Genomic DNA, 25,706 nt, shown 5'->3' with positions numbered 1-25,706 from the left:
ACCTTAGAAATGATTTCAAGATTCTTTGAGAAGAATAATTGTGTTATACAACCCCATCAAAAAGTGGGCGAGGGATATGAACAGACACCTCTCAAAAGAAGACATTTATGTGGCCAGCAAACATGAAAAATAGCTCATCATCAATGGTCATTAGAGAAATGCAAATCAAAACCACAATGAGATACCATCTCAAGCCAGTTAGAAAGATGATCATTAAAATGTCTGGAAACAACAGATGCTGGTGAGGTTGTGGAGAAATAGGTACGCTTTCACACTTGGTGGGAGTGTAAATTAGTTCAACCATTGTGACAGTCAATGTGGCAATTCCTCAAGGATCAAGAACCAGAAATATCATTTGACCCAGCAATCTAATTACTGGGTATAAACCCAAAGGATTATAAATCATTCTACTGTAAAGACACATGCACACATAGGTTTAATGCAGCACTATTCACAATAGCAAAGACTTGGAACCAACCCAAATGCCCATCAATGATAGACTGGATAAAGAAAATGTGGCACATATACACCATGGGATACTATGTAGTCATAAAAAAGAATAAGTTCATGTCCTTTGCAGGGACATGGATGAAGCTGGAAACCATCATCCTCAGCAAACTATCGCAAGGACAGAAAACCAAACACTGCGTGTTCTCACTCATAAGTGGGAGCTGAACAATGAGAACACATGGACATAGGGAGGGGAACATCACATACCGGGGCCTGTCGGGGGGTCGGGGGCAAGGGGAGAGAGAGCATTAGGACAAATAGTTAATGCATTCGGGGCTTAAAACCTAGATGATGGGTTGATAGGTGCAGCAAACCACCATGGCACATGTATATCTGCACGTTCAGCACATATATCCCAGAATTTAAAAATTTTTAAAAAGAATAATTGTGTTATAATAGCTAATATGTAAAAATATAAAAATAAAAAGGGGGAAAGTGGTTAATGGGTATAAAGTTTCAGTTATGCAAGATAAGCAAGTTCTGGAGGTGTACTAAACAGCAGTGCCTATAGTTAACAGCACTGTATATTGTATACTTAAAATTTGCTCAGAGATTAGATCTTGTAGTGTTCTTACCACACGTACAAATTAATTATAATTATAAAGGGAGGAAACTTTAGGAGGTGATGGGTATGTTTATGGCTTTAATGGTGGTGGTTTCACAGGTGCATCTTTATCCCCAAACTCATCAAGTGGTATACATTAAATATGTACAGCTTTCTTTTTCTTAAAAAAACTGATTAAATGGTATTTATATATTTATTTATTAAGACAGAGACTCGGTCTGTCACCCAGGCTGGAGTGCAGTGGTGCAATCTAGGCTTACTACAGCCTCCGCCTCCTAGGTTCAAGCAATTCTCCTGCCTCAACCTCCCAAGTGTCTGGGATTACAGGAGTGTGCCACCACGCCTGGCTAACTTTTTGTATTTTTAGTAGAGACGGAGTTTCACCACATTGGCCAAACCGGTCTCGAACTCCTGAGCTCAAGTGATCTGCCTGCTTCAGCCTCCCAAAGTGCTGGGATTACAGGTGTGAGCCACTGCACCCAAGCATGTACAGCTTTTGCATGTCAATTGTATCTCAGTAAATTGGTTAACAAAATGAAATAAAAAGGGAAAACTAGCTTTATGTTAATGGCTGTCAGAAAGCTAGAATAATTCAAATAATGCTGTTCTTATGTAAAAATAAAATGAAAAGCAATTGAGCTGAATAGATAGCATTAAAACACATTCTAAAATGATAAAATTTTTGGTGTATACTACAGGAACCATCATAAAAATTAAAAAGGAAAGGATTTATTCAAAAAAACAAATAGGGAACTCTCTTATCTGACCTCTGATTATGCATCAGAATAAAAACCAGATAGATTTAAAAGCTGTGTGTCAAGATAATCAAATCATGTTAAAATAAAATACAGCTAGAGTCATTTGATTTCTCAATGGATGAACTTTTCCCAGCATAAAAGTGTGTAAGAAATTACAAAGAAAAAGAGAGACTGTTAATGTTTTTAGGCTGAGCATGGTGGCTCACACCGGTAATCCCAGCACTTTGGGAGAGTGAGGCAGGCAGATCACGTAAGTTCAGGAGTTCAAGACCAGCCTGGCCAACACAGTGAAACCCCGTCTCTACTAAAAATACAAAAATTAGCTGGGGGTGATGCGGGCACCTGGAATCCCAGCTACTTGAGTGGCTGAGGCAGGATAATCGCTTGAACCCGGGAAGCGGAGGTTGCAGTGAGCTGAGATAGTGCCCCTGTGCTCCAGCCTGGGTGACAGGGCAAGACTCCATCTCGAAAAAAAAAAAAGACTAACGCTTTTATAAGAATTGAAAGTTTATATGTAGGAAGTCATATTATCAATAAGACTAAAAGGAAATAACTAGGAAGAAAGACTTCCCTAGTCAAAATATAAAAAGTTTAAATATATTGGTAAATCAAACTGATTCATCAGTAAAAATGGCAGCAGGTGCTGATAGAGGAAAAAATACAATTGCCTTGTACATTATGTGGGAAAAAGCTTCATTTCACTCTGAGTCAGAGAAATGCAAATTAAAGCAAATTAAATATATTCCAGTGATAAAATTATCAAAAATTAAAACAAGGTAATAGTCAATATTAGCAAGGATCTTGTGAGAAAGGTGCTACATTCACTAGAAGCCTAACTTGGTATTCCTTTCTAAAAGGCAATTTTGCAATAAGCATGAAGAGCCTTAAAAATGTTTGTACTTTTCATTCTTGTGATTCACTTTAGAAATGTATCCTAAGGAAATAATTGGAGATCTGTTTACAAAGAACAATGTATAAGAATTTTAATAGTGAAGTTTTAAATTATAGCAAAAATTCGAAATAATCCAAATATCAACAACAGTGGAGTTAAATCATATTATGCTTATTTAAATAAAAATTATATAACCATTAAGATGTTTTTTATAATGACAATGGAAAATGTTCATAATCTAACTATAGAGAACTATATAATGAATAAATTTTACAGTATAGTCTAAACTAATTTTAAAAAGTTTATAGGAAAGGAAGTATACCAAAATATTGACAGTGGGGTAATAATGGATTATTTGCCATTTTAATTTTGTTCTTTGTTCTCTTTTGACTTTTTGAAACTTTCTATAATAAATGTATAGCACTTTGTGATTCGAGATAAAAAGTTATCCAATAAAAGAAGGTTTTAGATTTTTCCTTGGTCATATGAATATCTTAAAAAGAATCCCCAAACTAGGGAATACTTCACTGAACCTCACTACAAAATGGTCCAGATTATTTGTGCTTTGGTAGCAGTTCCTTTCCGTTTTGGACCCACCTGGTAATGTGGGTTGCTGTCCTCAGTTTGTTGACCCCGAGACATTCTTTCAGGTACAGGTGTAGGCTTGGAGGCACCTGTGGCTGCTGTTTCCATTGGTCCAGTTGGCCTTACATCCGCTGTTCCTTTAGAACTCTTGTACTGAATGGAGACCCTATTACCGAGTTTTATAAGAAAGTTGTAGCAAATTTAATTATCAGGTATGACATTGAGGAAAGCCTTTTTAGAAAATGTACATCAGATATTGAAGGTTTTACTCACCCACCCCCACAACAGCAATAAAGTAGGCCAACTTTTCTCTCTGTGTTCTTTTCTAGACAATTTTGTTGACAGAGAGTCAAGTAGCCAATAATAGAAATAGAAATTCAATTTTCCTTCCTCCTTGACAATCTAGACATGAGAATACAAAGAATTCAGGGGTGACAGCAGAAAATCCCCCAGGTCATCTTGTCCAGGTCAGACATTAGGAGTTATAAATGCAGGTATGTGTTTATCACGTCAAATCTGAAAGATATGATATATCAGACTAGTTTAAGGTCAGGTATATTCTGTTATATAATTCCATTTGGTTTCCTTCTTTTATTCAAAAACTATTTTTAAACATCATCCCAAGTTATGGCAGATACAAAATAAAAAAGCAGAGAACTCTTGATCCCAGATAATTCACATCTAAAGAACATATAAATATACAATCATTTTAAACATAACATTATGCTTTCTACAAGACACAGTGAGAACATAGGGAAAGACACGATTATTCTGTGATATACTTAATTATACCAGGGGTGTGCATTTTGGGGTAGAAGAATAGAGTGACCCACAATTTCTTTGTAACAAACCTTCTGAATGACATACTCTATTCCTACCCCATCTGAATAATTTTTATATCTTGGTATTGTTCTGCTCTGTCTTCATTTGCTCAGGCTGCTATAACAAACAGACTGGGTGGTGGAAGCAACTGGCATTTATTTTCTCACAGCTCTAGAGGCTGAAAGTCCGAAATCAGAGTGCCAGCATGGTCAGTTATACACTGTGTTAGTCAATTTTCATACTGCTGTGAAGAAATAGCCAAGATGGGGTAATTTATAAAGAAAAAGAAGTTTAATGGACTCACAGTTCCACATGGCTAGGGAGGCCTCATAATCATGACAGAAGGCAACAGAGGAACAAAAGCACATCTTACATGGCAGCAGGCAAGAGAGTGTGTGCAGGGAAACTGCCCTTTATAAAACCGTCAGATCTTATGAGACTTACTCACTATTATGAGAACAGCATGGGAAAAACCTGCCCCCATGATTCAATTACCTCCTGCCTGGTCCCTCCCACAACACATGGGGATTATGGGAGCTACAGTTCAGGATGGGATTTGGGTGGGGAGACAGCCAAACCATATCATATACACATCATTTTCTGTACTCAGATATTTACAAACATCAATATGTATTTTAAATCTGTTTTTTTAAAAAACAAGGAAATCATTCCAGACACGTTATTCTGCTACTTGCTTTTTTCTCTGATGCATGATGGTGAATTCCTTCCAGTATAGTAGATAGCAACTTGTTCTTTTAAGTGGATTCATTATGTTCTGCAGAATGTTCGTAATCATACATATTCCACCACTTTTCTACGAAGGGACACTTAGGTTGTTTCTGGCCTATTGTCCTGTACTCCAAGGGCCAAATCTTGTGTGTATTTTAATGTCTAATAAATACACTCTTCTAAAGTGAATCCTTCTACATGTGTATCCCACCCCCTCTTTGCTGAATGACCTTGCTCCAATAATTCTCCCCTGTTGCACCAGTTCATCAGTTTTTCTCCCTATGAATTCATTCCCTCAAACAAATGGGTATACGGGCTCTTTTTTGGTTCCATATGAAATTTAAAGTAGTTTTTTCTAATTATGTGAAGAATGTCAATGGTAGTTTGATGGAAATAGCTTTGAATCTATAAATTACTTTGGGCAGTATGGCTATTTTTACGATATTGGTTCTTCTATTCATGAGGATGGAATATTTTACCATTTGTGTCCTCTCTTATTTCCTTGAGCAGTGGTTTGTAGTTCCCCTTGAAGAGGTCCTTCACATCCCTTGTTAGCTATATTCCTAGGTATTTTATTTTCTTTGTAGTAATTGTGAATGGAAAGTTCATTCATGATTTGGCTCTCTGCTTGTCTGTTGTTGTTGTATAGGAATACTTGTGATTTTCGCACATTGATTTTGCATCATGAGACTTTGCTGAGGTTGCTTATCAGCTTAAGGAATTTTTGGGCTGAGACAATGGGGCTTTCTAAATAAAGAATCATGTCGTCTGCAGACAGAGACAATTTGACTTCCTGTCTTCCTATTTGAATATCCTTTATTTCTTTCTCTTGCCTGATTGAGCTGGCCAGAACTTCTAATACTATGTTGAATAGGAGTGGTAAGAGAGGGCATCCCTGTCTTGTGCCAATTTTCAAAGGGAATGCTTCCAGCTTTTGCCCATTCAGTATGATATTGTCTGTGGGTCTGTCATAAATAGCTCTTATTATTTTGAGATACGTTCCATCAATACCTAGTTTATTGAGAGTTTTTTAACATGAAGAGGTGTTGAATTTTATTGAAGGCCTTTTCTGCATCTGTTGAGATGATCATGTGGTTTTTGTCAGTGGTTCTGTTTATGTGATGGATTGTTTATTGCTTTGTGTATGTTGAACCAGGCTTGCAACCCAGGGATGAAGCCAACTTGATTGTGGTGGATAAGCTTTTTGATGTGCTGCTGGATTCAGTTTGCCAGTATTTTATTGAGGATTTTTGCATCGATGTTCATCAGGGATATTGGCCTGAAGTTTTCTTTTTTTGTTATGTCTCTGCCAGGTTTTGGCATCAGGATGATGCTGGCCTCATAAAATAAGTTAAGGAGGAGTCCCTGCTTTTCAATAGTTTGGAATAGTTTCAGAAGGAATGGTACCAGCTCCCGTTTGTACCTCTGGTAGAATTCGGCTGTGAATCTGTCTGGTCCTGGACATTTTTTGGTTGGTAGGCTATTACTTACTGCCTCAATTTCAGAACTTGTTATTGGTCTATTTAGGGTTTCGACTTCTTCCTGGTTTAGTCTTGGGAAGGGTATGTGTGTCTAGGAATTTTTCCATTTTTTTCTAGATTTTCTAGTTTATTTGCCTAGAGGTGTTTATAGTATTCGCTGATGGTAGATTGTATTTCTGTAGGGTTGGTAGTGTATTCCCTTTCTCATCTTTTATTGTGTCTTTTGATTCTTCTTTCTTTTCTTCATTAGTCTAGCCAGTGGTCTATCTATTTTGTTAATTTTTTTCAAATTAATCCAGCTCCTGGATTCATTGACCTTTCAAGGGTAAAAGGTCAAATTGTTATTTTACCTAGCAGCAGCATTTGAACACCATGCCCTCGTCCTTGAACACTTTCTTCACCTGTATTCCAGGATTCATCACTTTCTTGGTTTTCTTCCCTCTCCATTCTTTCCTCTTTCTCAGTCTCCCTTGCTGGTTTTTCTTCTTCTCTGCAGCTTTGTAAATGGAGTGTCACAGGGCTCAGTCCTTGATCCTCTTCTACACTCTCTCTTTGGTGATCTCATATAACCTCATGGCTTTAAAAACCATTAACATGCCGACAACCCCCAAATTTGTATCTCCAGTACAGACCCTTTTTTCCAAGTTCCAGCTATGAATAGTCAACTGCTTGGTCAATATCTCCCCGTGGACATCTCAGAGACTTCTCACTCTTAATGTGTCCCAAACTAGACTCCTGATTTCCCCCACAAACCTTCTCTACCTGTAGCCTCCCCATCTTGGTTGATGGCAATCTTATTCTTCTACTTACTATAGAACCACCATGACAACATAATTTAGTGCAAATGCAAGAATAAACACATAGATCTAAGGATGAGAATATAAGTTCTATTAACCCAAGTATACAAGGAAAGCTAATATGTGAGAAAGCTGGCATTTTAATTAAGTGGGAAAAAGATCACATAATTGGCTAAAAGATCACATAATCCCCTACACCAGGAAAAAAAGTAAAGCTAGACCCTTGCTAAAATAAATTCCAAACAGATTGAAATTTTAAGTTAAAATTTGTACTAGAAATATTGGAAAAAATTTAGGAAAATGTTTATATAACCTTTCTTCTAACTCTTGGCTCTCTTTACATAGCAACCAGACTGAGAGTTTTGAAACCTCAGATTCTTTACTAACAATCCTCCAATGTTTCCCCAGAGTAAAAGCCCAGGTCCTTACATTGGCCTTCCATCTGCCCCCACTTCCTCACCTCTTCTTTTTTCTTTTTCTTTTTTTTTTTTGAGATGGAGTCTCGCTCCGTCATCCGGGTTGGAGTGCAGTGGCTCTACCTTGGCTCACTGCAACCTCTGCCTCCCGGGTTCAAGTGATTCTCCTGCCTCAGCCTACCAAGTAGCTGGAATTACTGGTACATGCCACCACGCCTGGCTAATTTTTGTATTTTTAGTAGAGACAGGGTTTTACCATGTTGGCCATGCTGGTATCTAACTCCTGGCCCCATGTGATTTGCCCACCTTGGCCTCCTGAAGTGCTGGGATTACAGGCGTGAGCCACCGCGCCCCGCCTTATTTCTTCTCTTATTACTCTCCTTCCTCATCTCACTCAATTGTGCTAGCCCCCTTGCTGTTCTTTGAATCCATTAAAATTAATGGCAAAACCCGCAATTACTTTTGCACCAACCTGATACCAAGCGTGCTCCCACTTGGTGCTGGCTGTCTCCTCAGTTTGCAGTGTCCTTTTCTCAGATGTCTGCATGACTTACTCCCTCACTTCCTTCAAAACTTTGATCAAATGTCACCTCTCACTGAGGCCCACTATAACTACCATATTTAAATTTGCTGCCAACTCTGCAAGTCTTTATTTTTCTTATCTGCCTCTCCTTTTTTTAAACTTTAAAGCTTAAATATTTTATCGTATGATATAATTCCTTTATATACCATTTTCATTTGTCTGGTCCTCGCTAGGATGCAAGCTCCAGTAGAGCAGAAATCCTTGTCTCTTTTTCTTCATTGATGTAGCCCAAGTGCCTAGAACAACATTCAATAAACTTATTGAATAAATATTTTTCAGTGTATTTTCTGAAAATTCTGTAGCCATTTGTACTTCTACCAGATTTCAAGAGCATCTATGTTCTTCCCTCCTCACCAGCAAAGGATGTTGCCATTCATTTTAATCTTCTTCTTTTCAATAAGTAAAACGATGATATGTCATTGTTGCATTTTTCTTTTTTCTTTTTTTCTCTTTGAGATAGGGTCTTGCTCTGTCAGGCGTGCAGTGGCACTATCATGGCTCACTGCAGCATTGACCCCCTGGACTCCAGCGATCCTCCTACCTCAGCCTCCCAAGTAGCTGAGGCTGCAGGTGCACACCACCACACCCAGCTAATTTTAAAATTATTTGTAGAGATGGGGTCTCCCTGTGTTGCCCATGCTGGTATCAAATTCCTGGCCTCAAGTAATCCTCCTTAACTTTGGGAGGCAGAACCTTCAGCCTCCCAAAGTTCTGAGATCACAGGCATAAGCCTGGCCTATTTGCATTTTTTCTAACCAATAGAGAGGTTGAGCATCTTTTTGGGTGTCTAAGGGCCATTTGGAACTCTTCTTCTGTGATTGCCTTTATATTTTGTGTATTTTCCTCTTCACCCACCTCTTCTTCCCCATTTTCTTTTTCTTCTTGAGTTTTTTTTTTCTTAGAAAATATGGCCTCTTTATTTTCTGCCACTCAGTTTGAACACATCATCAAATACAGATAGTTATTAATGTCATATGAGCATAAAAGATTTATAAACCAGAAATGTATTTTCTAAAAAGCAACTTGCAAATGACTCAGAAAATAAGTTTTATCAGTTTAATTGGTGAAGTCCTAAGATAAAGCAGTGCCTAAATCAGGTTTGTTTACCCTCCGCATTGAAGGCATGTAATGTAGGGAGCATTACAGATCACCAAACACTGTTACAGGACAATGGAAGTACAGCCTGGGAGGCCTTCAGCCTGAGCCTACCTTACCCAGGCCTGCACAGAAGGGCAACTATGAAAGAAGGGCAATTAGTGTGCAAAGTAGCATGGCTTATTTATCTATCTATTTATTTATTTATTTATTATTTTGAAACATTTTCACCCAGGCTGGAGTGAGTGCAGCAGTGCAATCACGGCTCACTGTAGCCTCGACCTACTGGGCTCAAGCAATCCTCCCATCTCAGCCACCTGAATAGCGGGAACCACAGGCATGCACCACCATGCCCAGATAATTTTTTATTTTTTCTGTAGAGACGGGATCTCTCTATGTTGCCCAGGCTGGTCTCAAACTCCGGGGGTCAAGCAATCCTCCCATTTCTGCCTCCCAAAGTGCTGGGATTATGGGCATGAGCCACTTCACCTGGTCACATAGCTTATCTTTGAGAACCTGTTAATTGTGGACCAAGAAAACAATGATAGGGTTTGAAGGAAGAAATGTTTTGCAACAGACTCACCATTGATTTTGAACCACAAAGGGAGACTGAGGAAACATTGGCTTCAGGTCAAAAAACCCTGGATAAAACAGGTCCCTCAGGTGGGTGAGGGGCAGGCCAAGTTCATCAAGTCAAGGACATTTTCCTGGCACCACCCTTGGGAGAGGAGCCTTCACCAACCCACCCTGGGCACGGGGCTCCTGCCATTCAGAACCCTCCCAATAACAAAAGGAGCAAACATTCATTTTTTTCCCCTTACATAACTTTGCATTTAAATATATTCTCGGAATATGGCAGCATGAGTTCTTATGACAGTTTTTGAGAGTTCAGAAACACTCCAGCACCGGCCAAATCCCCTTACTCCTATAAGAGCAAGGGACGCTTTTTTCTCAGTTCCCTAAAAATTTTGAAGTTATACTGAAAAACGTTATAAAAAGAACTACAGAAATAGAGTGCAGGAAAAAAAAAAGCTACACATTTCCAGTGGATGCCACTTTGCATTCTTCCTTGGAGGGTATCTGCAAACTTCATAAGCAATGCCACCTGGCCACAGACCCTTTGCTGTGGGGAGTGCTCAGCTACTTTCATTATTAGCGAGTCAGAGAGAAGTTTCCTTTTGCCCCCATGATCTTACTTTGCAGCACAGCTCCAATGGCTGTCACAACAGGTTTTCTGTGCCTTTTTTGGTACAAGAACAGGTAGGTCATAGGAAACGTTTTCTGTGAAATGATCTTGCAAATAGCATTAAGAAATTCTATTGAATTTCAAAGAAAAGATATGATTAAAGGTGCCTGTTGGAAGTAGAAGCCTCGAGGAAATTAGGAGGAAAAATAATTGTAATTTAAGGAGTCCATTTCATTTCTGGTACAGAATAATCACAAAAACAAGTATATACTGCTGGCTTTAGTTCCCCATGAAAGATCTCCAGCAGGATATCCACAAGGCCACCCCTGTTTTCTGTGCTTCCCTCCTCCTGGGCTGAGTCCTGCAGAGTTGCAATGGGAAGTTCTCTGTGACCAGGTGGTTAGCATGAAGACGCATGTCGATGGTGGCCTCAAATTCCACTCTGAAGTTGGTCTTCAGCATAGGGCAGGTAAACAGCCTGGAGAAGACCATGTATATAGGGACAGAGAGGCCCCTACAAATGTCCCCATGGGCATCTGAATATAAGGAATCTCTGTGGAATCATGGGCATAGCTTTTTGCACACCCACAGGTCTCCGTGTGCACCAGCTGCAGCCCCATGCCTTTTCACCACCAGCTCTCCTGTAAGCAGCTACACGATGACACAGTTCATTGAGTTGGGGTGTTCTCGAATGAGAAATCTGGGGAGCAAGGCTCTCTCTTTGATATTCTGATATTCTGTAAGGTTGCAGGTGTAATCTGTGAAGTCCACAGGATTTGGAGTCAACTTCCCCTCCTGAGGAGCAGAGTGGATGGTAAATTCACCGGCCTTTGTCAAGTCCTTGGTCAACAGAGACTGCCTCGTGTCACAGCGTAGTGTATACTGAATGCCTGATAATAAGTCTCATACAGAACTTTGCTACCCCTCACATACAGAAGAAATGTGAAATAAATTTGTTTTGCCATGGGGAAATTTCCTTGGCTTCATCCTTTCTATGGCACTGTTGATAATCTGGATAGGTTTAATGGAATCATAAAAAGCTTCAAACCCGTCCACACTTTTGGCACTGAGTTGGAGGATTGCAATCCCTTCCATTGTCAAAGACACTACTCGACGTGGGACTGAATCCTTACAAGATGTGACCACCACACTGGAGAGCATTTCTCCAGCATGAGGAACTATTTGCTCTTCCATCTTGATGTCCAGGGAGGTCCCTGTTTTGAATTCTCCACAGCAGTCAACACTTCTGACCTCACATCAAGTTTTTCTTATCAATTTTTCAGGGACCCTTTTTATAACATCATTTATCTTATTACCGAAAATATTTTTCTAAGTCTAGGGCTTATTTTTAATTTTGTTTATAGTATCATTTACCATAACAAAATGTTTAAAATTTCATGCTATCATATATATCTGTCTATTCCTTCATGATTTTTTGTTTTTCTCTCTTTAGGAGATTTTCTGCTTTTTTCTAATATTTATTTTAAGTTCTTTTTACATTTAAATTTCAATCAATTTGGAATTTATTTTAGTATATGGGGCAAAATAAGGGCCAATTTTCCTTTCAGATGGATAGCCAATTATGCATTATTTTTCCACGAATTGAAATATCATCTTTATCACATATTAGGTTCCCATATATGCTTAGATCAATTATTATATTTTATATTCTCATCCTTAGATCTACATGTTCATTCCCATTTTATACTATATTATTTGGTCATAGTAGTTTTACAGTAAGTGTTAATATCTGTTGTATTAACATCTGTTCTTGAGATATTAATGTCCCTTCTCACAATTCTTCAGTCTCATAATTTTACTATTCTTGTACAACTATTCTTCCAACATATCTTCAAAATTATTTTATCCTATTTAGAAAACCTTATGATTCTATCTGGAAATGCATTAAATGCAAATACAGTAGATGATGCTCTATAAGGCTACCTTGAACAGTGAATTAGGAAATACTGAACCCATTGTTCCTAGAGAAAATACAGGGTTAGGTTCCTGCAAGCCTCTGGCCACAATATTTTTGTCATCTAATCAACGCACAACTTTGTTTTATGTGTTTCTGTATAAAGATGCTTTTTAAATATAGATTGTTGATTCATTAGCATTAAACTCATGGTCAACAGCAATATAAATCATACCTGAATGAAGCTTATTTAACACGTGTATTTTTTCATCGAGGCACATCGTAGCCTTGCTGTGCTTGGGAACACTAGACAGCAATTCAGTACCGTGCTTTGGGGCCATTTGCCAAAGTAAAATCACCAAAAAAAAGCACAAATATAAAAAAAAATGACACAAAATAGACACGAAAATGACCCTTGCTTATAGAATGAGGGCTGAAACAGTAACACAGAGCACTATCTGGTTTGACCTCAGCTGGGAAAACATGCATTAGGCAACTCAAAATTTTTTGCCACTCTGCTCATTTCTGCAAATACTGACAAAGCCCCAGGAGTGTTAATTTTAGGGGTATGAATAAATTTTTGCAAATAGGCAAATTTGTAAGTATTGAATCTGCGAATAATAAAAATCAACTATTAATTTTGGAGCAGGTACATTCTTATGCTAGTCTTCTCATTTAGAAATTTGGCATTTTTTCCTTTTGTTCAGGACTTGTTTTCTGTACTCAATAAAATATAATTTTATTTGGGTCTTGTATGTTTTTTGTTAAACTTTTTTGTAGTTTCTTTTAAAAATAATTTTTACATGTATTTTGAATGAGATTTTTATAAAATTTCTAGCCGGTTATTGCTAGTACAGTGAAGAATTTTGTATGTTTATTTTATTTTTCCACCATCATTTGAAGCCTATTAATTCTAGTAATTTTTACTAGTTACTTGGGGTTTCTTAGTAATTCACAATTAAATTAGCTACAAAGAGAAGTAATTCTGTCTGTTATTTTTCCGCAGTTTAATTTTCTTTTTAACTACGTTTTCAAGAACTTCCTGAAATATTTAATAAGAGTGATGATATTTGGCACCTAACTTTCAATTCTGGTTTTGTAAATGAAAGTATTCTCAGTGCAAACTATCATATGTAAAGGAAATAAAACCACATCAAAAGGGAGAAGGCTTATTACCATGCAGATAGTTTGCTGAATCATTGAACGAATTCAATATTATCACTTGGCAATAACCATTAATCTCTTAGAAGATGGTCAGTGCTAGTGTGCCAATATAACAGGTACCAAAGATGTGTTTTTTACTATTATTACATTGTGATTTAGTAATATTCCACATTCTTTTCTCCTAGATGAGCCACAAATCAGAATTTCTGAACTCATCAAAGTCTAGGGTACACTGAAAATTATTACATTAGAATGTTATTTTGGGGAAAAACTCTACTGTACTTGGGGTGGACAGAGTACAACACATTGACATTTAGAGAACCCTGGCTTTGTACAGCCGTTGCAATTCCCTTTCCTCATCTCACCTCCAGAAATACTACTCTGGGAGTAGACAGGAGAGGTTATCCCAGTTAACAGGTAAAGAAACTGAGTCATAGAAAAGTGAAGTGACTTCCTCATCGCCACACATGTGGTTAGTTGAGGGCAAGGCTTCTGTCTCTGTTCCAGATTCAGTCAAATTTCATTACCTTGTTCCAACGCTCCTTGATTCTTTCCAGCTACATTCTTAAAGAGCTCATGGTTCACCCTATCTATCCATCCATCAATCCCTCCATCATGCGCTATACATTTTATTATTCAGTCAGTCAGTCGGTCAGTCATTCAACAAATATTTATTGAGGATTTATCATATTCAGACATTATTATAGATTCTGGCAATACAACTGGAAACAATGGACATTCTTCCCCTCATAGAGCTTACGTTATAGAGAGGGGCACAGCAATAAATAATAAGTAAGATATAGGATGTCAGAGGGTGATTAAGTGCTTTGAAGTAAAATGGAGCCAGTAAGGATAACTGGGAGTGCCAGAGTGAGGACAGTGGTTGAATGGTAAATGGTTGTCAGGAAAGGCCTTCAGGATGAGCCTACATTTGAGCAAAAACCTCAGCAGGTCTTTGGGAGGTGAGCAGTCAAGCCATGCAGGGAGGTGATCTAGGATTGCCCATCCCCCGAGGTGGCAGCATGCCTGGTGTATTCACGGAGCAGCAAGGACAGCTGTGAGGCTGAAGCAGAACAAGTCAGGGAGAGGTGCAGAAGAGGACCAAGAGCTGGTGGGGAACAGGGTTTATAGGGCCAGGCTAAAGGCCACTGGAAGGACTGTGACTTTCTTGGAAGAGGGAAGGCCACAAAAATGTTTGTGCAGAGGAGTGACATGATCTGGTCAAAATTTGAAAAGGGCCTGTGGCACCAGGAGTAGACCATGGGGAGACCGAGGAGGAAGCAGGGGAACCAGTTAGGAGGTCATGTGACAATGTGGGAGAAAGGGACCACTGAGGTGGTGGCAGTAGAAATAACGAGACTCACTCGGAGTTCAAATCCATTTTGAAGGTACAACCAACAAGATTTGCTGATGGATTGAATTGTTTGTATGACTTTATGAGCCAGGTATTGGAATTGCGAGAGGGAGTGAAATCAGATTCCTTGATGGAGATTTTAGCCAAATGAGAAGGCAGACATTAATCAGATAGTTAGATAAATAAATATGTAGTTACAAACTATGACAAATCCTTTAAAATAAAGTCTTAAGGGTGGGATAGATCTGGCTTAGCCATATGTGAGGCAGAATCAGGGCTGGAACCAGGAATGAAGCTGGAGAGATTAAGATGGTGGACCAAGAGGACCAAGACTAAGTAATGTTACAACTTTTCACTTTTAGCCTAAAAAACGATGGGAAAACGATGGAGGAATTTGATTTAAGGAAGGCATGAGGGTTTGGAAGGGATGAGTGGGTGAGAAGTGCTGTCATGTTTGTGTCAAAAATGTGTAAAAGATCAGTCTGGCTTCAGTAGCCAAAAGAAATGCAAATAAGAGTATGGAGGCTGGGCACAGTGGCTCACACCTGTAATCCCAGCACTTTGGGAGGCTGCGATGGGCGGATCACTTGAGGTCAGGAGATCAAGACCAGCCTGGCCAATATGGTGAAACTCCGTCTCTACTAAAAATACAAAAATTAGTCAGGTGTGGTGACAGGTGCCTGTAATCCCAGCTGCTCAGGAGGCTGAGGCAGGAAAATTGCTTGAACCCGGAAGGCAGAGGTTGCAGTGAGCCAAGATGGTGCCACTGCACTCCAGCCTGAGCATCGCAGCAAGACTCCATCTCAAAAAAAAAAAAAAAAAAAAAGTATGGATCTTTGTGATGTGACTATGGGAATATAGAAATTTAGGCAAGATCTCAAGTATCCAATATATCTAGGTGATTAACATCTTATCATTACTTTCCTAGTGAAAGGTGAAAATAGGTGGCTTTAAGAATAAACTGGAAACTGATATCTTTGTTTTTATTGTTTAATTTAAATTCTATGTGCAATATTAAAGATATACATCAAGATGATATCCAAATTCTCTAACTTTAATCATATATTGATTAACAACCTGATAGGTAAATGTGATATAGGAATAATAGATAGCATCTAATTGTGAGGTCATTGTGTACTTTATCCTTTAAAGAGCCATAAAAACATATTTTAAAATACAACAAACTTTAAAGCAACAAAATGACCACAGAAATAGGGGTCTGGGATTGAGATGGAGATTTGCTGCTGGATGTCTGAGAAAAGATTAGAGAATTATAAAAGAAATTAACAAGTGAATACCAATCTCATTTAAACTAATCTATTCTTATACTCCCAGTAGGCAAAATAGAAGTGAATAAATATTTCTTTTTCTCAAAGTGATGAGGCTGGACATGGTGGCTCGTGCCTGTAATCTCAACACTTTGGGAGGCCGAGGTGGGAAAGTCACTTGAGGCCAGGAGTTTAAGAACCCCCGTGAGAAACATAGTGAGACCCCACGTCTATAAAACACAAGTATAAAAATTCAGTGAGCATGGTGGTGTGTGCCTGGGAGGCTGAGGTGGGAGAATCGCTTAAGCCCCAAAATCCAAGGTTGCAGTCAGCTATGATCGTGCCACTGCACTGCAGCCTGGGCGACAGAGTGAGATCTTGTCTCTAAAAAAAAAAAAAGTGTTTCTCTCCTTTATCTTCTGCTATTTTAGATTACAAAGAAGTGGCTACTTCAAAAATGAAGGTCACAAAAACCTTTTAAAGGTCATCTTTAGGTTGATGATCAGGTATGTGATGCATATACTGGAAGTGGTAGGCTGTGCCCCTCTGGAGCACAATTTGGCATTCTGAATTTTGAGGATTAACCAAGTTCGCAATTTTTTATTCAATGATTTTCATTGAATGAGTTTTCCCTTAATAAAAACATAAAAATATTTAGATAAATACATGCATAGAGATGTTGACTCTAGAATTTTGGGGGGCACCATTTGGAAATAGCCAAATGTTCAATAATGTATTGCTTGTGAATTGTGGCATTTTCTTACAAGGAAGAGAGTAAGGCCATTAAAAACGATGTTTTGGGAACGAAGAATGAAAAATTGTATCTATAGCATAATCCCTGTTTTGGTTAATCTCTGTTTCATGCTAAAATGTGAATAGCACTCATCTGTGAGTGGTGGTGTGCTGAGTGTCTTTCTTTTCCTTTTTTTTTTTTTTAAATAAAGTACTAATTTTTAATTAGGCTTCCAAAAGCAAACCAGCAGAAACTAGGAATATAACAAAGTTATTCAAATATTCTAATATTAAAAATCTTCTTTGTCTTTCTGATGGTTTCAGTTGTAGAAATAACTCTAAACAACTGGATGGGTCACCAAAAGGTGTTGTGGCCTTTTAGTTCTACTTCGAAATTAAAGGCCCTTTTTAGAGGAAAAAAAAATCTGAAGTCCATCCCTCACCCCTCCTCCTGCCTTGTCTAGGATCTTCAGCATTAGAAAGATTGCTGGCTGGTTACCATTAACACCCAGGGCCCTTGGCGGCTGCTCTGCCAATCCTCGCAGCCACTCACCTGGCCTGCGCGTGGTGAGGCACACCCTTTGGATTCACCTGGTCCAGCAGCTGCTGGCTTCTCGCTGCTTCTTTCTTCCTACAGCACCCCTGAAGAAGGTTGTTTCTGAGGGTCCTGAAGAGAAGTTTTGTATTCTGCATTGCTGACGTCTGTTGAAAGGGCCAACATTTTTAAAAAGCGTCAGATCAGTCTACATGTGGTCTTCTTTCCTTACTTGGATGGACTGGCCACCATGAAAGTTTTTGGAATTATTTCTCTTAAGTCCTCAGAAAAATAATCTTACCTCCTTCTTGTCCCTGAATTTCTTCACGTTCTCATAGAAATAGCATAAGTCTCCAAATTAAACACCCCAAACCCCCTCAATAAGTCCTCTTCCTTAGAGTAGCCCCGTCATTTGGCATTCTACACCTAGAGGAGGGTGTCAAAGGGGACTAAGCCTGTGGTTGCTCACAGTTAGTGTTGTGGATGCCTTTGAGAATTGGATAACTCATGGATTTATTTCCAGCGAAATACTCACACATTCCATTCTATATACAATTTCAGTGGACTCACAGGCCACCTGAAATCCATTTATTCACCCCAAGTTAAGAACCTCTACCAAAAGGAAGCAAAGAAGGAATGAGATGTCTCATTTCAAGGGTTTCAGCACTTGAAATTTAAAGCGTAATAACAAAGTGGCCACATGGTGTCACTCTAACATCAACAAATCCAAGACTTTTAGAACTAGGAAGATGGATCCTAGGCCTGTGAACCTGAGGACCTGGGTGAGGCAATGCCCACTGGAAATTATTTGGCAAGATTCAGACACTTGACCTTTGCGGGCCATTCATGTAAAGGAGAGAAGGAGGGAAAACTATCCTTGGCAAAGTTAATTAATCAACATCCTTCGCTATTGTGGTATTTGAGGAGGTTGCCATCTGTGTGAAGAAACTTACTCACTGGAATTTAGTAATGAAAAGAAAATGTTCTTTCTGGGAAAAAATAGAATGCTTTTTGCTAAAATGTATTATGCTATTTCTCTTCTTACAAAGAACTGAATTCACTTGCTAGGTATTTATAATTTTAAAAAATTTGAAAGGCAGCTGTGAAGTTTTAGTTGTATACTTTTTCAGTCAACATTGAGATAATAATCTTTCTTCTTTCCTAAAGAAGAAATATTTGAAATGTATGGTTCAGGAAAAGACATGTTAAAAAAGAAAAATTCTCCAAAAATATGTTAGTAACTAGAAGTCTTGCTGCAGCATTTTTGCCATATCAGAGCCCTTCTCTTTTCCATCTGTACCCATTTCCAGTGCTGCTCCCTGTAACTCTTCACTAACATTTTCTATTCCAGAGTATCTGATCAATTACTTCAGACTGAACTCTGGCCTTTTCTTCTGCCCAAAAACTTTCACTGAGACATATAATGTGAGGAAAGCATACTTATATTGAGAGATATTCAAGGTGGAGTTTGCTACTTGCTTAGTCTTAAATATTGTAATGTATGACAGGAGCAGAATCTGTGGTTTCACTGGAGGGAAAGTTTTTTTCATGGCTATAGCTTATACTGAATTGATTAATGCATAGTTTGGTATGTGACATTAAATGTTACCTGAACGCAGTGCTCAATGACAGGATGAGACTTCTGATGGGACTTGCTGTGAAGACCAGATAAGAAACACATCTGGCAGATGTCAAAGTTGAGACACTTCAGACAGCGGTATCTGCCAATTAAAATAGAAGCACAGCTTACATCACTAGTAGATGAGAAAAAAAAAAAAAAAGAATATCCAGGTGGAGAATGAGCAACCCAAAATATACAGAAGATGTCTGAGCTGCCAAATCGGTGTAAAGTTTCTCCCAAACTATGGGATTATTAAATGACTCTAATGCATTTATTTACTCAAATAAATCTTCATATGATAGTATTTTCAAATGGCATTATATTGATGCCATATACGCTAATGGTATAGAAGTCTGATTTATTTCCCAAACTACGAAGTGCCTTCTATATGCAGGGTGCTGTGTGCTACAACCTTTAGGATAAACCCTTAAATCTGCAGCCGCGTTTTGTGCAGCTGCACAACGCACTCAAATACTTTGAATTTAATAGCTAATTTAAAAAATAGATTTCAATAAAATCAAATTTTGGCTTGTCTTAAACTTTTGCAGAGTATGATAATATTGGGCCTGTATTCCTGCATGGTGTTGGGGAAAATTAAGCCATAGATAACAAATTTAAAAATAAGCACTTGTCATTTTATAGACGTCTGTATGTAGGAAAGATTTAAAGTGGAGGAGGGGAATTCCTCACCACACCCAAGTTTCTTGACCCATCAACATTGGGGATTTTTTCTTTATGAGAAATGACAGCCTTAAATCCCTTTGTGGTCAGAAGGAGAGGAGAGAGTCTTGAGACACTCTGGTTAGGAAGGGTGTCCCATAATACTCAGGAAACTATTGTGATGTTAGTGGGGAGCCAGTAAGACCTAGCAATCATCAGTTAGTAACTCTTAAGGATATTTGAGTGGGACCATGTTGTTTGTCTATAAAATAACAGGGAGCTATACATTTTTCCCCTGATATGTAAATTCTCTTCTCTAACTGCAGTGTGTGTGGTATAAAACTCTGTCCTCATATGGTGACAGTTGGTGAGAACCAGGCAGCAGCTTCTCCTTTTAGACTGGACATACAGTTCTGAGCTAGCCATAGTCCCTACCTGTCCTATTTCCTTCATGTATACCACTTTTCTTGCCTTTTAAGCATTTGGGTTTTCAACCTCTCTCTTAAAGGTTACAAAAAAGAAATATGATAAGATTCCAGTGCTCTTAAATTTCATATCTTGTGGCAAAGCTTTGACACGGAAGGTTGAAGTAATAACTTCCAGAATTAGGTGATGTGTGATTAAGTGCCAAGTGAAAGGCATGGAGAAGAGGGGTATAGCAGGGAGGCAGAGGGAGAGCCCTATGGGCTGGTGTGGTCTGGAAAGTGAGGCTCATGCTATACACGGAAGGCTGGGCTGGAGATTAAAGCAAAGGAAATCCCAAGTAGAAAGAAGAGGAGGAATAAGGTAACAAAGATTGGGATGAGTAAGAAGGGTTTAGAGGACATTACATCTATCAGACCTACTAATTGCCCTGAATAACAGCAAGAAAAAACCTTGGAAAGCTTCTGAGGCCAGATGACAGAAGGTCTGATGGTCTGATCAAAGTCGTTTAGAGGCAGAGCAAGAGAATGTAAATACCTTGAGATCGCCCCTCAGCTACCCTTGTCCACTGCTGTACTTCCAACCCTGATTCCCATGACAGGATGTTAATAAATAGTGTGGGATGATATAATAGCAGCTAGCATTTTTGTGCCTGTTCTATGTGCAGGCAGTGTACATTTTGACCCAGTTAATCCCCATGGAAATTCTTTCAGGTATTCTTACAACTACCCTCATTTTGCAGATGAGGAAACTGAATTAAAGAGAGTTTAAGTAACTTGCACAAAGTTACACAACTACTTAGTAAGTAGTAGAAGATTTTGAGTCCCAGGTTACTATCTGAATTGATGGCCTGCCATTTTAACCACTAGAATAGACCACACTATTCTAGAATAGACCACCACTCCTCAAGGCAGGAGGCTTGAGTTTGAATTAACATACCACCATTACTACTTATAGTAGTACTAATAGTTGAATTGGAAACTTAAGCTCACTTAAGTTTAGGAGAATGCCTGGTACGTGGTAGGTTTTTCAATGAACGTTAGTTGAATGAAGTTGGATAAATGACTTAGTTTCTTCAACTAAGGAAAAATGGAGCTAGTAAACCCTATCTTCCTGGGCTTGCAAAATTTTTAGAAAACTTTAAAAGTTGTTCAACATACATAAATGGGAAGACATTCACTTTTTCAATGAAGTGTACAACATAATAAACTATTTTTATAAGGATTATTTGATGAGCCATCCCTGCTGGCTGCTTTATCGAGCATTAACTAGATGGCCGTGATTAACTTATCTAGGATAATATGCTGCTCTATCCTTAAATTTGTTCCTCTGTGCTCTGAAACTACCTACGGGTATATGAGAATGGTTATTGTGTGGGTAATGAGATTGGCCTGTTGTTGATGTTTTTACCAATATAGAACCCAGGTTTTCTCCCAATTTCATTTCAACCTTCCATGGCTATCACAGAGCAAAAATGCTGACATGTCCTTCTAGAATTTTTATCTTGGATTAAGGCCACTCTATGGTCTTTGCACCTTCTCTTTCTTTAGAAGGCCAAATCTTTGTCCTCTTGCTGCTACCTGCAGATCTGCAAATACATGTCCTCTAACATGGCTTTCTTCATTTCCCAAAAAACCACAGCTACTGGTTGAGTTTTTTGAGATCCAAAAACACAAGTTTAAAGTTAGGATTATAATATATCCAGGCAATTTTTAATAGAATCCGAAGTTTAGAGCTAAAGAAGTCTCAGACATCATTTGATCTACCCTGCTGAATTTTACTAAAAACAAAACAAATCAAAAAACAAAAAAAATCAAAAAACAAAAACCCCAAACTGAGGTCCAGAGAGGTTAAACACCTTGCCCAGGTCTCCTAGCTCTTTGTATATAGGACACCTGTTTATTGCCTTGGATGTATAAGAGGAAAGATGATTTACGTGGAGGCATTTTAAAGAAATTCTGTTCTCATTCTCAACAGATATTTGAAGTATAGCATTTCTCGGCCTCTGCCTTTGCCATCTTTAGGGGCAACTTAAGTAAGTCACTCAAACTCTTTGAGACTCAATTTTTGTCATCTATAGAATAGAAATAGTATCTGCTTTATGTTATATATAATAATTTTGAAAAAATATTTCAATGTAAAAGTTGTGTTTTATATAATTGCAAAGTTAATCCTGTACTTGACCTAGGGGAGGACTTGCAGTAACTCCTTAACTAATACTTGCTTATTGGTTAAATGATTATAATGTACTCATAACATGGTAACTCATATTCAGATTTCCCCATTGTCCAATATAAGTAATTTATTTTTCATTGTAGTATGAAGATTTCCTTGTTCCTGCTTGCTTGGTTTCCAACAGTCCTGTTCATTTATATGTTTTATTGTTTAAAGTTCAGTTCCTTGCAGAATTTTCATGAATGAAGTTTCACTGTGTCCTGCAAATTCTCTGCAAACCCAAGTCATTTTCTCGGCAAAATTAAAACTGGATCTCCAGTTTTTTGGTGTACCAAGCAGACCTATTTTACCTCCATGGGGAGCATATTTCAATTCTGGGTTAGCTAAGGTCGGGAAGCATGGGAAGGGAAGGGGAACAAAGTGAGCAGGACCTGAGGCCTGAGGCCTCTTGTCCCCTTCTCCTTCCGGGAACCCTCAGTTTTGCCTTGTAATTAGCTACCTGATGTCCCAGAGCTTTAGTCTTCCCACATCCCCAGCCCCTGTTCACTCATCGTGAATAATGGCATCTTCCATGCCTGGCCTACACCTGGTGGTTTCTTTCTCTTCTCCCAAGCTTTAATGATAACTCCAATTTTACTTCCCTATGGTTTTATTTATGGGAGACCTACAACACTCTTTCTCTAGGACGGGATTTTGACTGTTAGCCTCAAATCTATGGAAATATTTGAATCTCCCACCTCCAAATCTAGCTCTCAAATCTGCTTTTTGCTCCAGGTGGAGAGAAGGTCAGGCCCGAGTTGCTCTCATGAATGCTGATGATCTCTGTGAGTCTGAGGCTCGTTTGCAGTTGTCTGCACAGGGAGGCAGCAGAGCATCATGGCTGCAAAGCAGGGACTCTGGATTTAGGCTGCCAGCCTCTGCGGCTTGCTAATCATGTAGGTTATTTAACTTCTCTGCAAATAGGGGATAAGAATACAACCCTTTGTATAGGCTTACAACACATTTTAAATGAAATGACCCATGTGAACTGCTCAGCTTGGCATTTGTCTAACACTTAAAAGTAGTGTTGTTAGGATGATGATGATGATGATGGATGGCTCCAAAATTTAAAAGGTTTCTTTGGAACAAAAGACAGGCCAGGTTCAGTGGCTCACATTTGTAACCCAATGCTTTGGGAGGCTGAGGCAGGAGGATCACTTAAGATCAGGAGTTGGAGACCAGTGTGGGCAACACAATAAGATCCCATCTCTACAAAAAATAGAAAATTAGCTGGGCATGGTGGCATGTGCCTGTACTCCCAGCTACCCAGGAGGCTGAGCTGCAAGGATGACTTGAGCTTAGGGGTTTGAAGCTGCAGTGAGCTATGATAGTGCCAGCGCACTCCAGCCTGGGTGACAGAGACCCTGTCTCTAAAAACAAAACAAAACAAAACAAAGACAAAATGTATTCCCCTTAGAGGAAGAAAAGTGTCTATTAGTCACATTATGCGTCAGTGGACGAATTTAATATTTCATCTATTACAGAAGATAAAAGACAACTTATTATCAACCAGGATGCCTCTTGCCAGGAAATCATTGAGCCAAAAAAAGTCAACTGAATTTCAGGTGTGTAAGGAGGACCCCAAAAAGAATCTGAAGGATGCAGCTTCAACTGTAGAACCATGTGGAGAATGATAATCCAAGAAATGCTGCTGATGACTGTACCTGAGTCCCGTGATTGGGAAAGTCCTGCAGATGGTGCACCGAGCAGGGTGAGTGACCCTTTCAGCAGCTGATAACCGATGGCAGGTAGGGAGCCACAGGAGGATGGGAGGCTCAGATTGGACCCAAGACAGGAATTTCTCTTCTTTGATTGCTGGGCTCAACACCTGAAAAACAATGGCACCCTAAAATGTGTTTTTAGGCATGACTTGATATTTTCATTTTCTTTTCTGACTCTAATTCTGTCAGCTCTGCTGAAGAAGTTTATCATAGGAAAAGCTGGAGGTGAGACTATCTCCTAAATTCAGTTATCTGAGATGCTGTGTGGAGTAATAATAGGTCTGTAATGTAAATTAGTCAGCAAACTATCCCAATACCCCGTGTCTGTCCCCAACCCCGGGGACATTTGCAAGGCACTCACCCCTTGGAAACAGCTGCGGGTGGCACTTTCCACAGGGCACAGAGCATGACTCTCTCCCACGACAGTTGGGATCTGCAAGAGACAACCTCATCTTAGCTGTTAGAAAGTGGAGAAATATGTCATCTCCGGGAGCAGCAGGGCTGAGGGCTGGTGCCCACGGCCATGTAGTCACAGGTATTTGGTATCTGAGACCAAGTGAACTGTCTCAATCCAAGAGAACAAAGCAATGCATGGGTTTTGTGCAATGTTTGGGTTAAGACAATGAATAAGCAAGTGGGAAGGATAGGAGGGAGGAGGGGAAGAGAAGGAAGTCTGCCAATGGGGTGATAAACTGCTTCCTTCTGTTTTATTTTCTTGTGATTCCAAGTTATTTTAACCTTTCTTTGCCTTTGTTCACCTGTGAAATGAAGATCACAATAATACTGTCTTAAAGTTTAGAGTTTTAAAATATATATACTTTTTTTTTAACTTTAAGTTCTGGGATACATGTGCAGAACATGCAGGTTTGTTACATAGATATACATGTGCCATGGTGGTTTGCTGCACTTATCAACCTCTCATCTAGGTTTTAAGCCCTGCATGCATTAGGTATTTGTCCTAATGCTCTCCCTTCCCTTTACCCCACCCCCTGACAGGCCCCAGTGTATGATGTTTCCCTCCCTGTGTCCATGTGTTCTCATTGTTCAACTACCACTTATGAGTGAGAACATGCAGTGTTTGGTTTTCTGTTACTGTGTTAGTTTGCTGAGAATGATGGTTTCCAGCTTCATTCATGTCCCTGCAAAGTACATGAACTCATTTTTTTTATGGCTGCATAGTATTCCATGGCATATATGTGCCACATTTTCTTTATCTAGTCTATCACTGATGGGCATTTGGGTTGGTTCCAAGTCTTTGCTATTGTATATATACATATTTTTAAGACTATTCAAGTGCAGTAGTGAGAAGTGGGAAAGAATATGTCAAGAAGTTCAATCTGTAACTGACTGTAAACAATCTACTGAGATAACTCACTACCTTTGGACAAGCCTAGAGTGGCTTTGAGAAAAACCTTTCCAAACACTTTCATATCATATCATTTTAAGAAATGCCACTTTCTGAGGTAGGATGGTCATCACTACCCTTGTTTAAAGCAAGGGATGAAAGGAAAGGAAATCAGCTTATCAAGAGACATCTGCACTCTCATGTTCACTGTAGCACTCTTCATAATATTAGCCAAGTTTCTGGAACGATCTAAGTGTCCATTGACAGATGAATGGAATAAAAAATGTGGTATGTAATATACAACAGAATAGTACTCAGCCTTAGGAAAGGAGGGA

At 39.0% G+C, this 25,706-nt stretch overlaps 1 protein-coding gene across 1 annotated transcript in view; it reads right to left on the bottom strand.

Moving 5' to 3' along the window:
* The window catches only part of DYTN (dystrotelin), a 66,843-nt gene that overhangs the window by 23,873 nt on the left and 17,264 nt on the right, over window positions 1–25,706 (bottom strand). Inside the window, exons 6-9 of the mRNA XM_032754784.1 lie at window positions 24,388–24,459; window positions 23,970–24,133; window positions 18,997–19,108; window positions 17,406–17,554 (exon numbers count right to left, since the gene is read on the bottom strand). Of these exons, the coding sequence (XP_032610675.1) occupies window positions 17,406–17,554; window positions 18,997–19,108; window positions 23,970–24,133; window positions 24,388–24,459 (497 nt within the window). The remainder of the gene's footprint in view (window positions 1–17,405; window positions 17,555–18,996; window positions 19,109–23,969; window positions 24,134–24,387; window positions 24,460–25,706) is intronic.

The sequence above is a fragment of the Hylobates moloch genome, unplaced genomic scaffold (genome assembly GCF_009828535.3).
Source record: "Hylobates moloch isolate HMO894 unplaced genomic scaffold, HMol_V3 SCAFFOLD_1, whole genome shotgun sequence".
Taxonomy (NCBI): Eukaryota; Metazoa; Chordata; class Mammalia; order Primates; family Hylobatidae; genus Hylobates; species Hylobates moloch.
The sequence above is the reverse complement of the archived record's forward strand: the minus strand, read 5'-3'. Positions and strand labels throughout refer to the sequence as shown.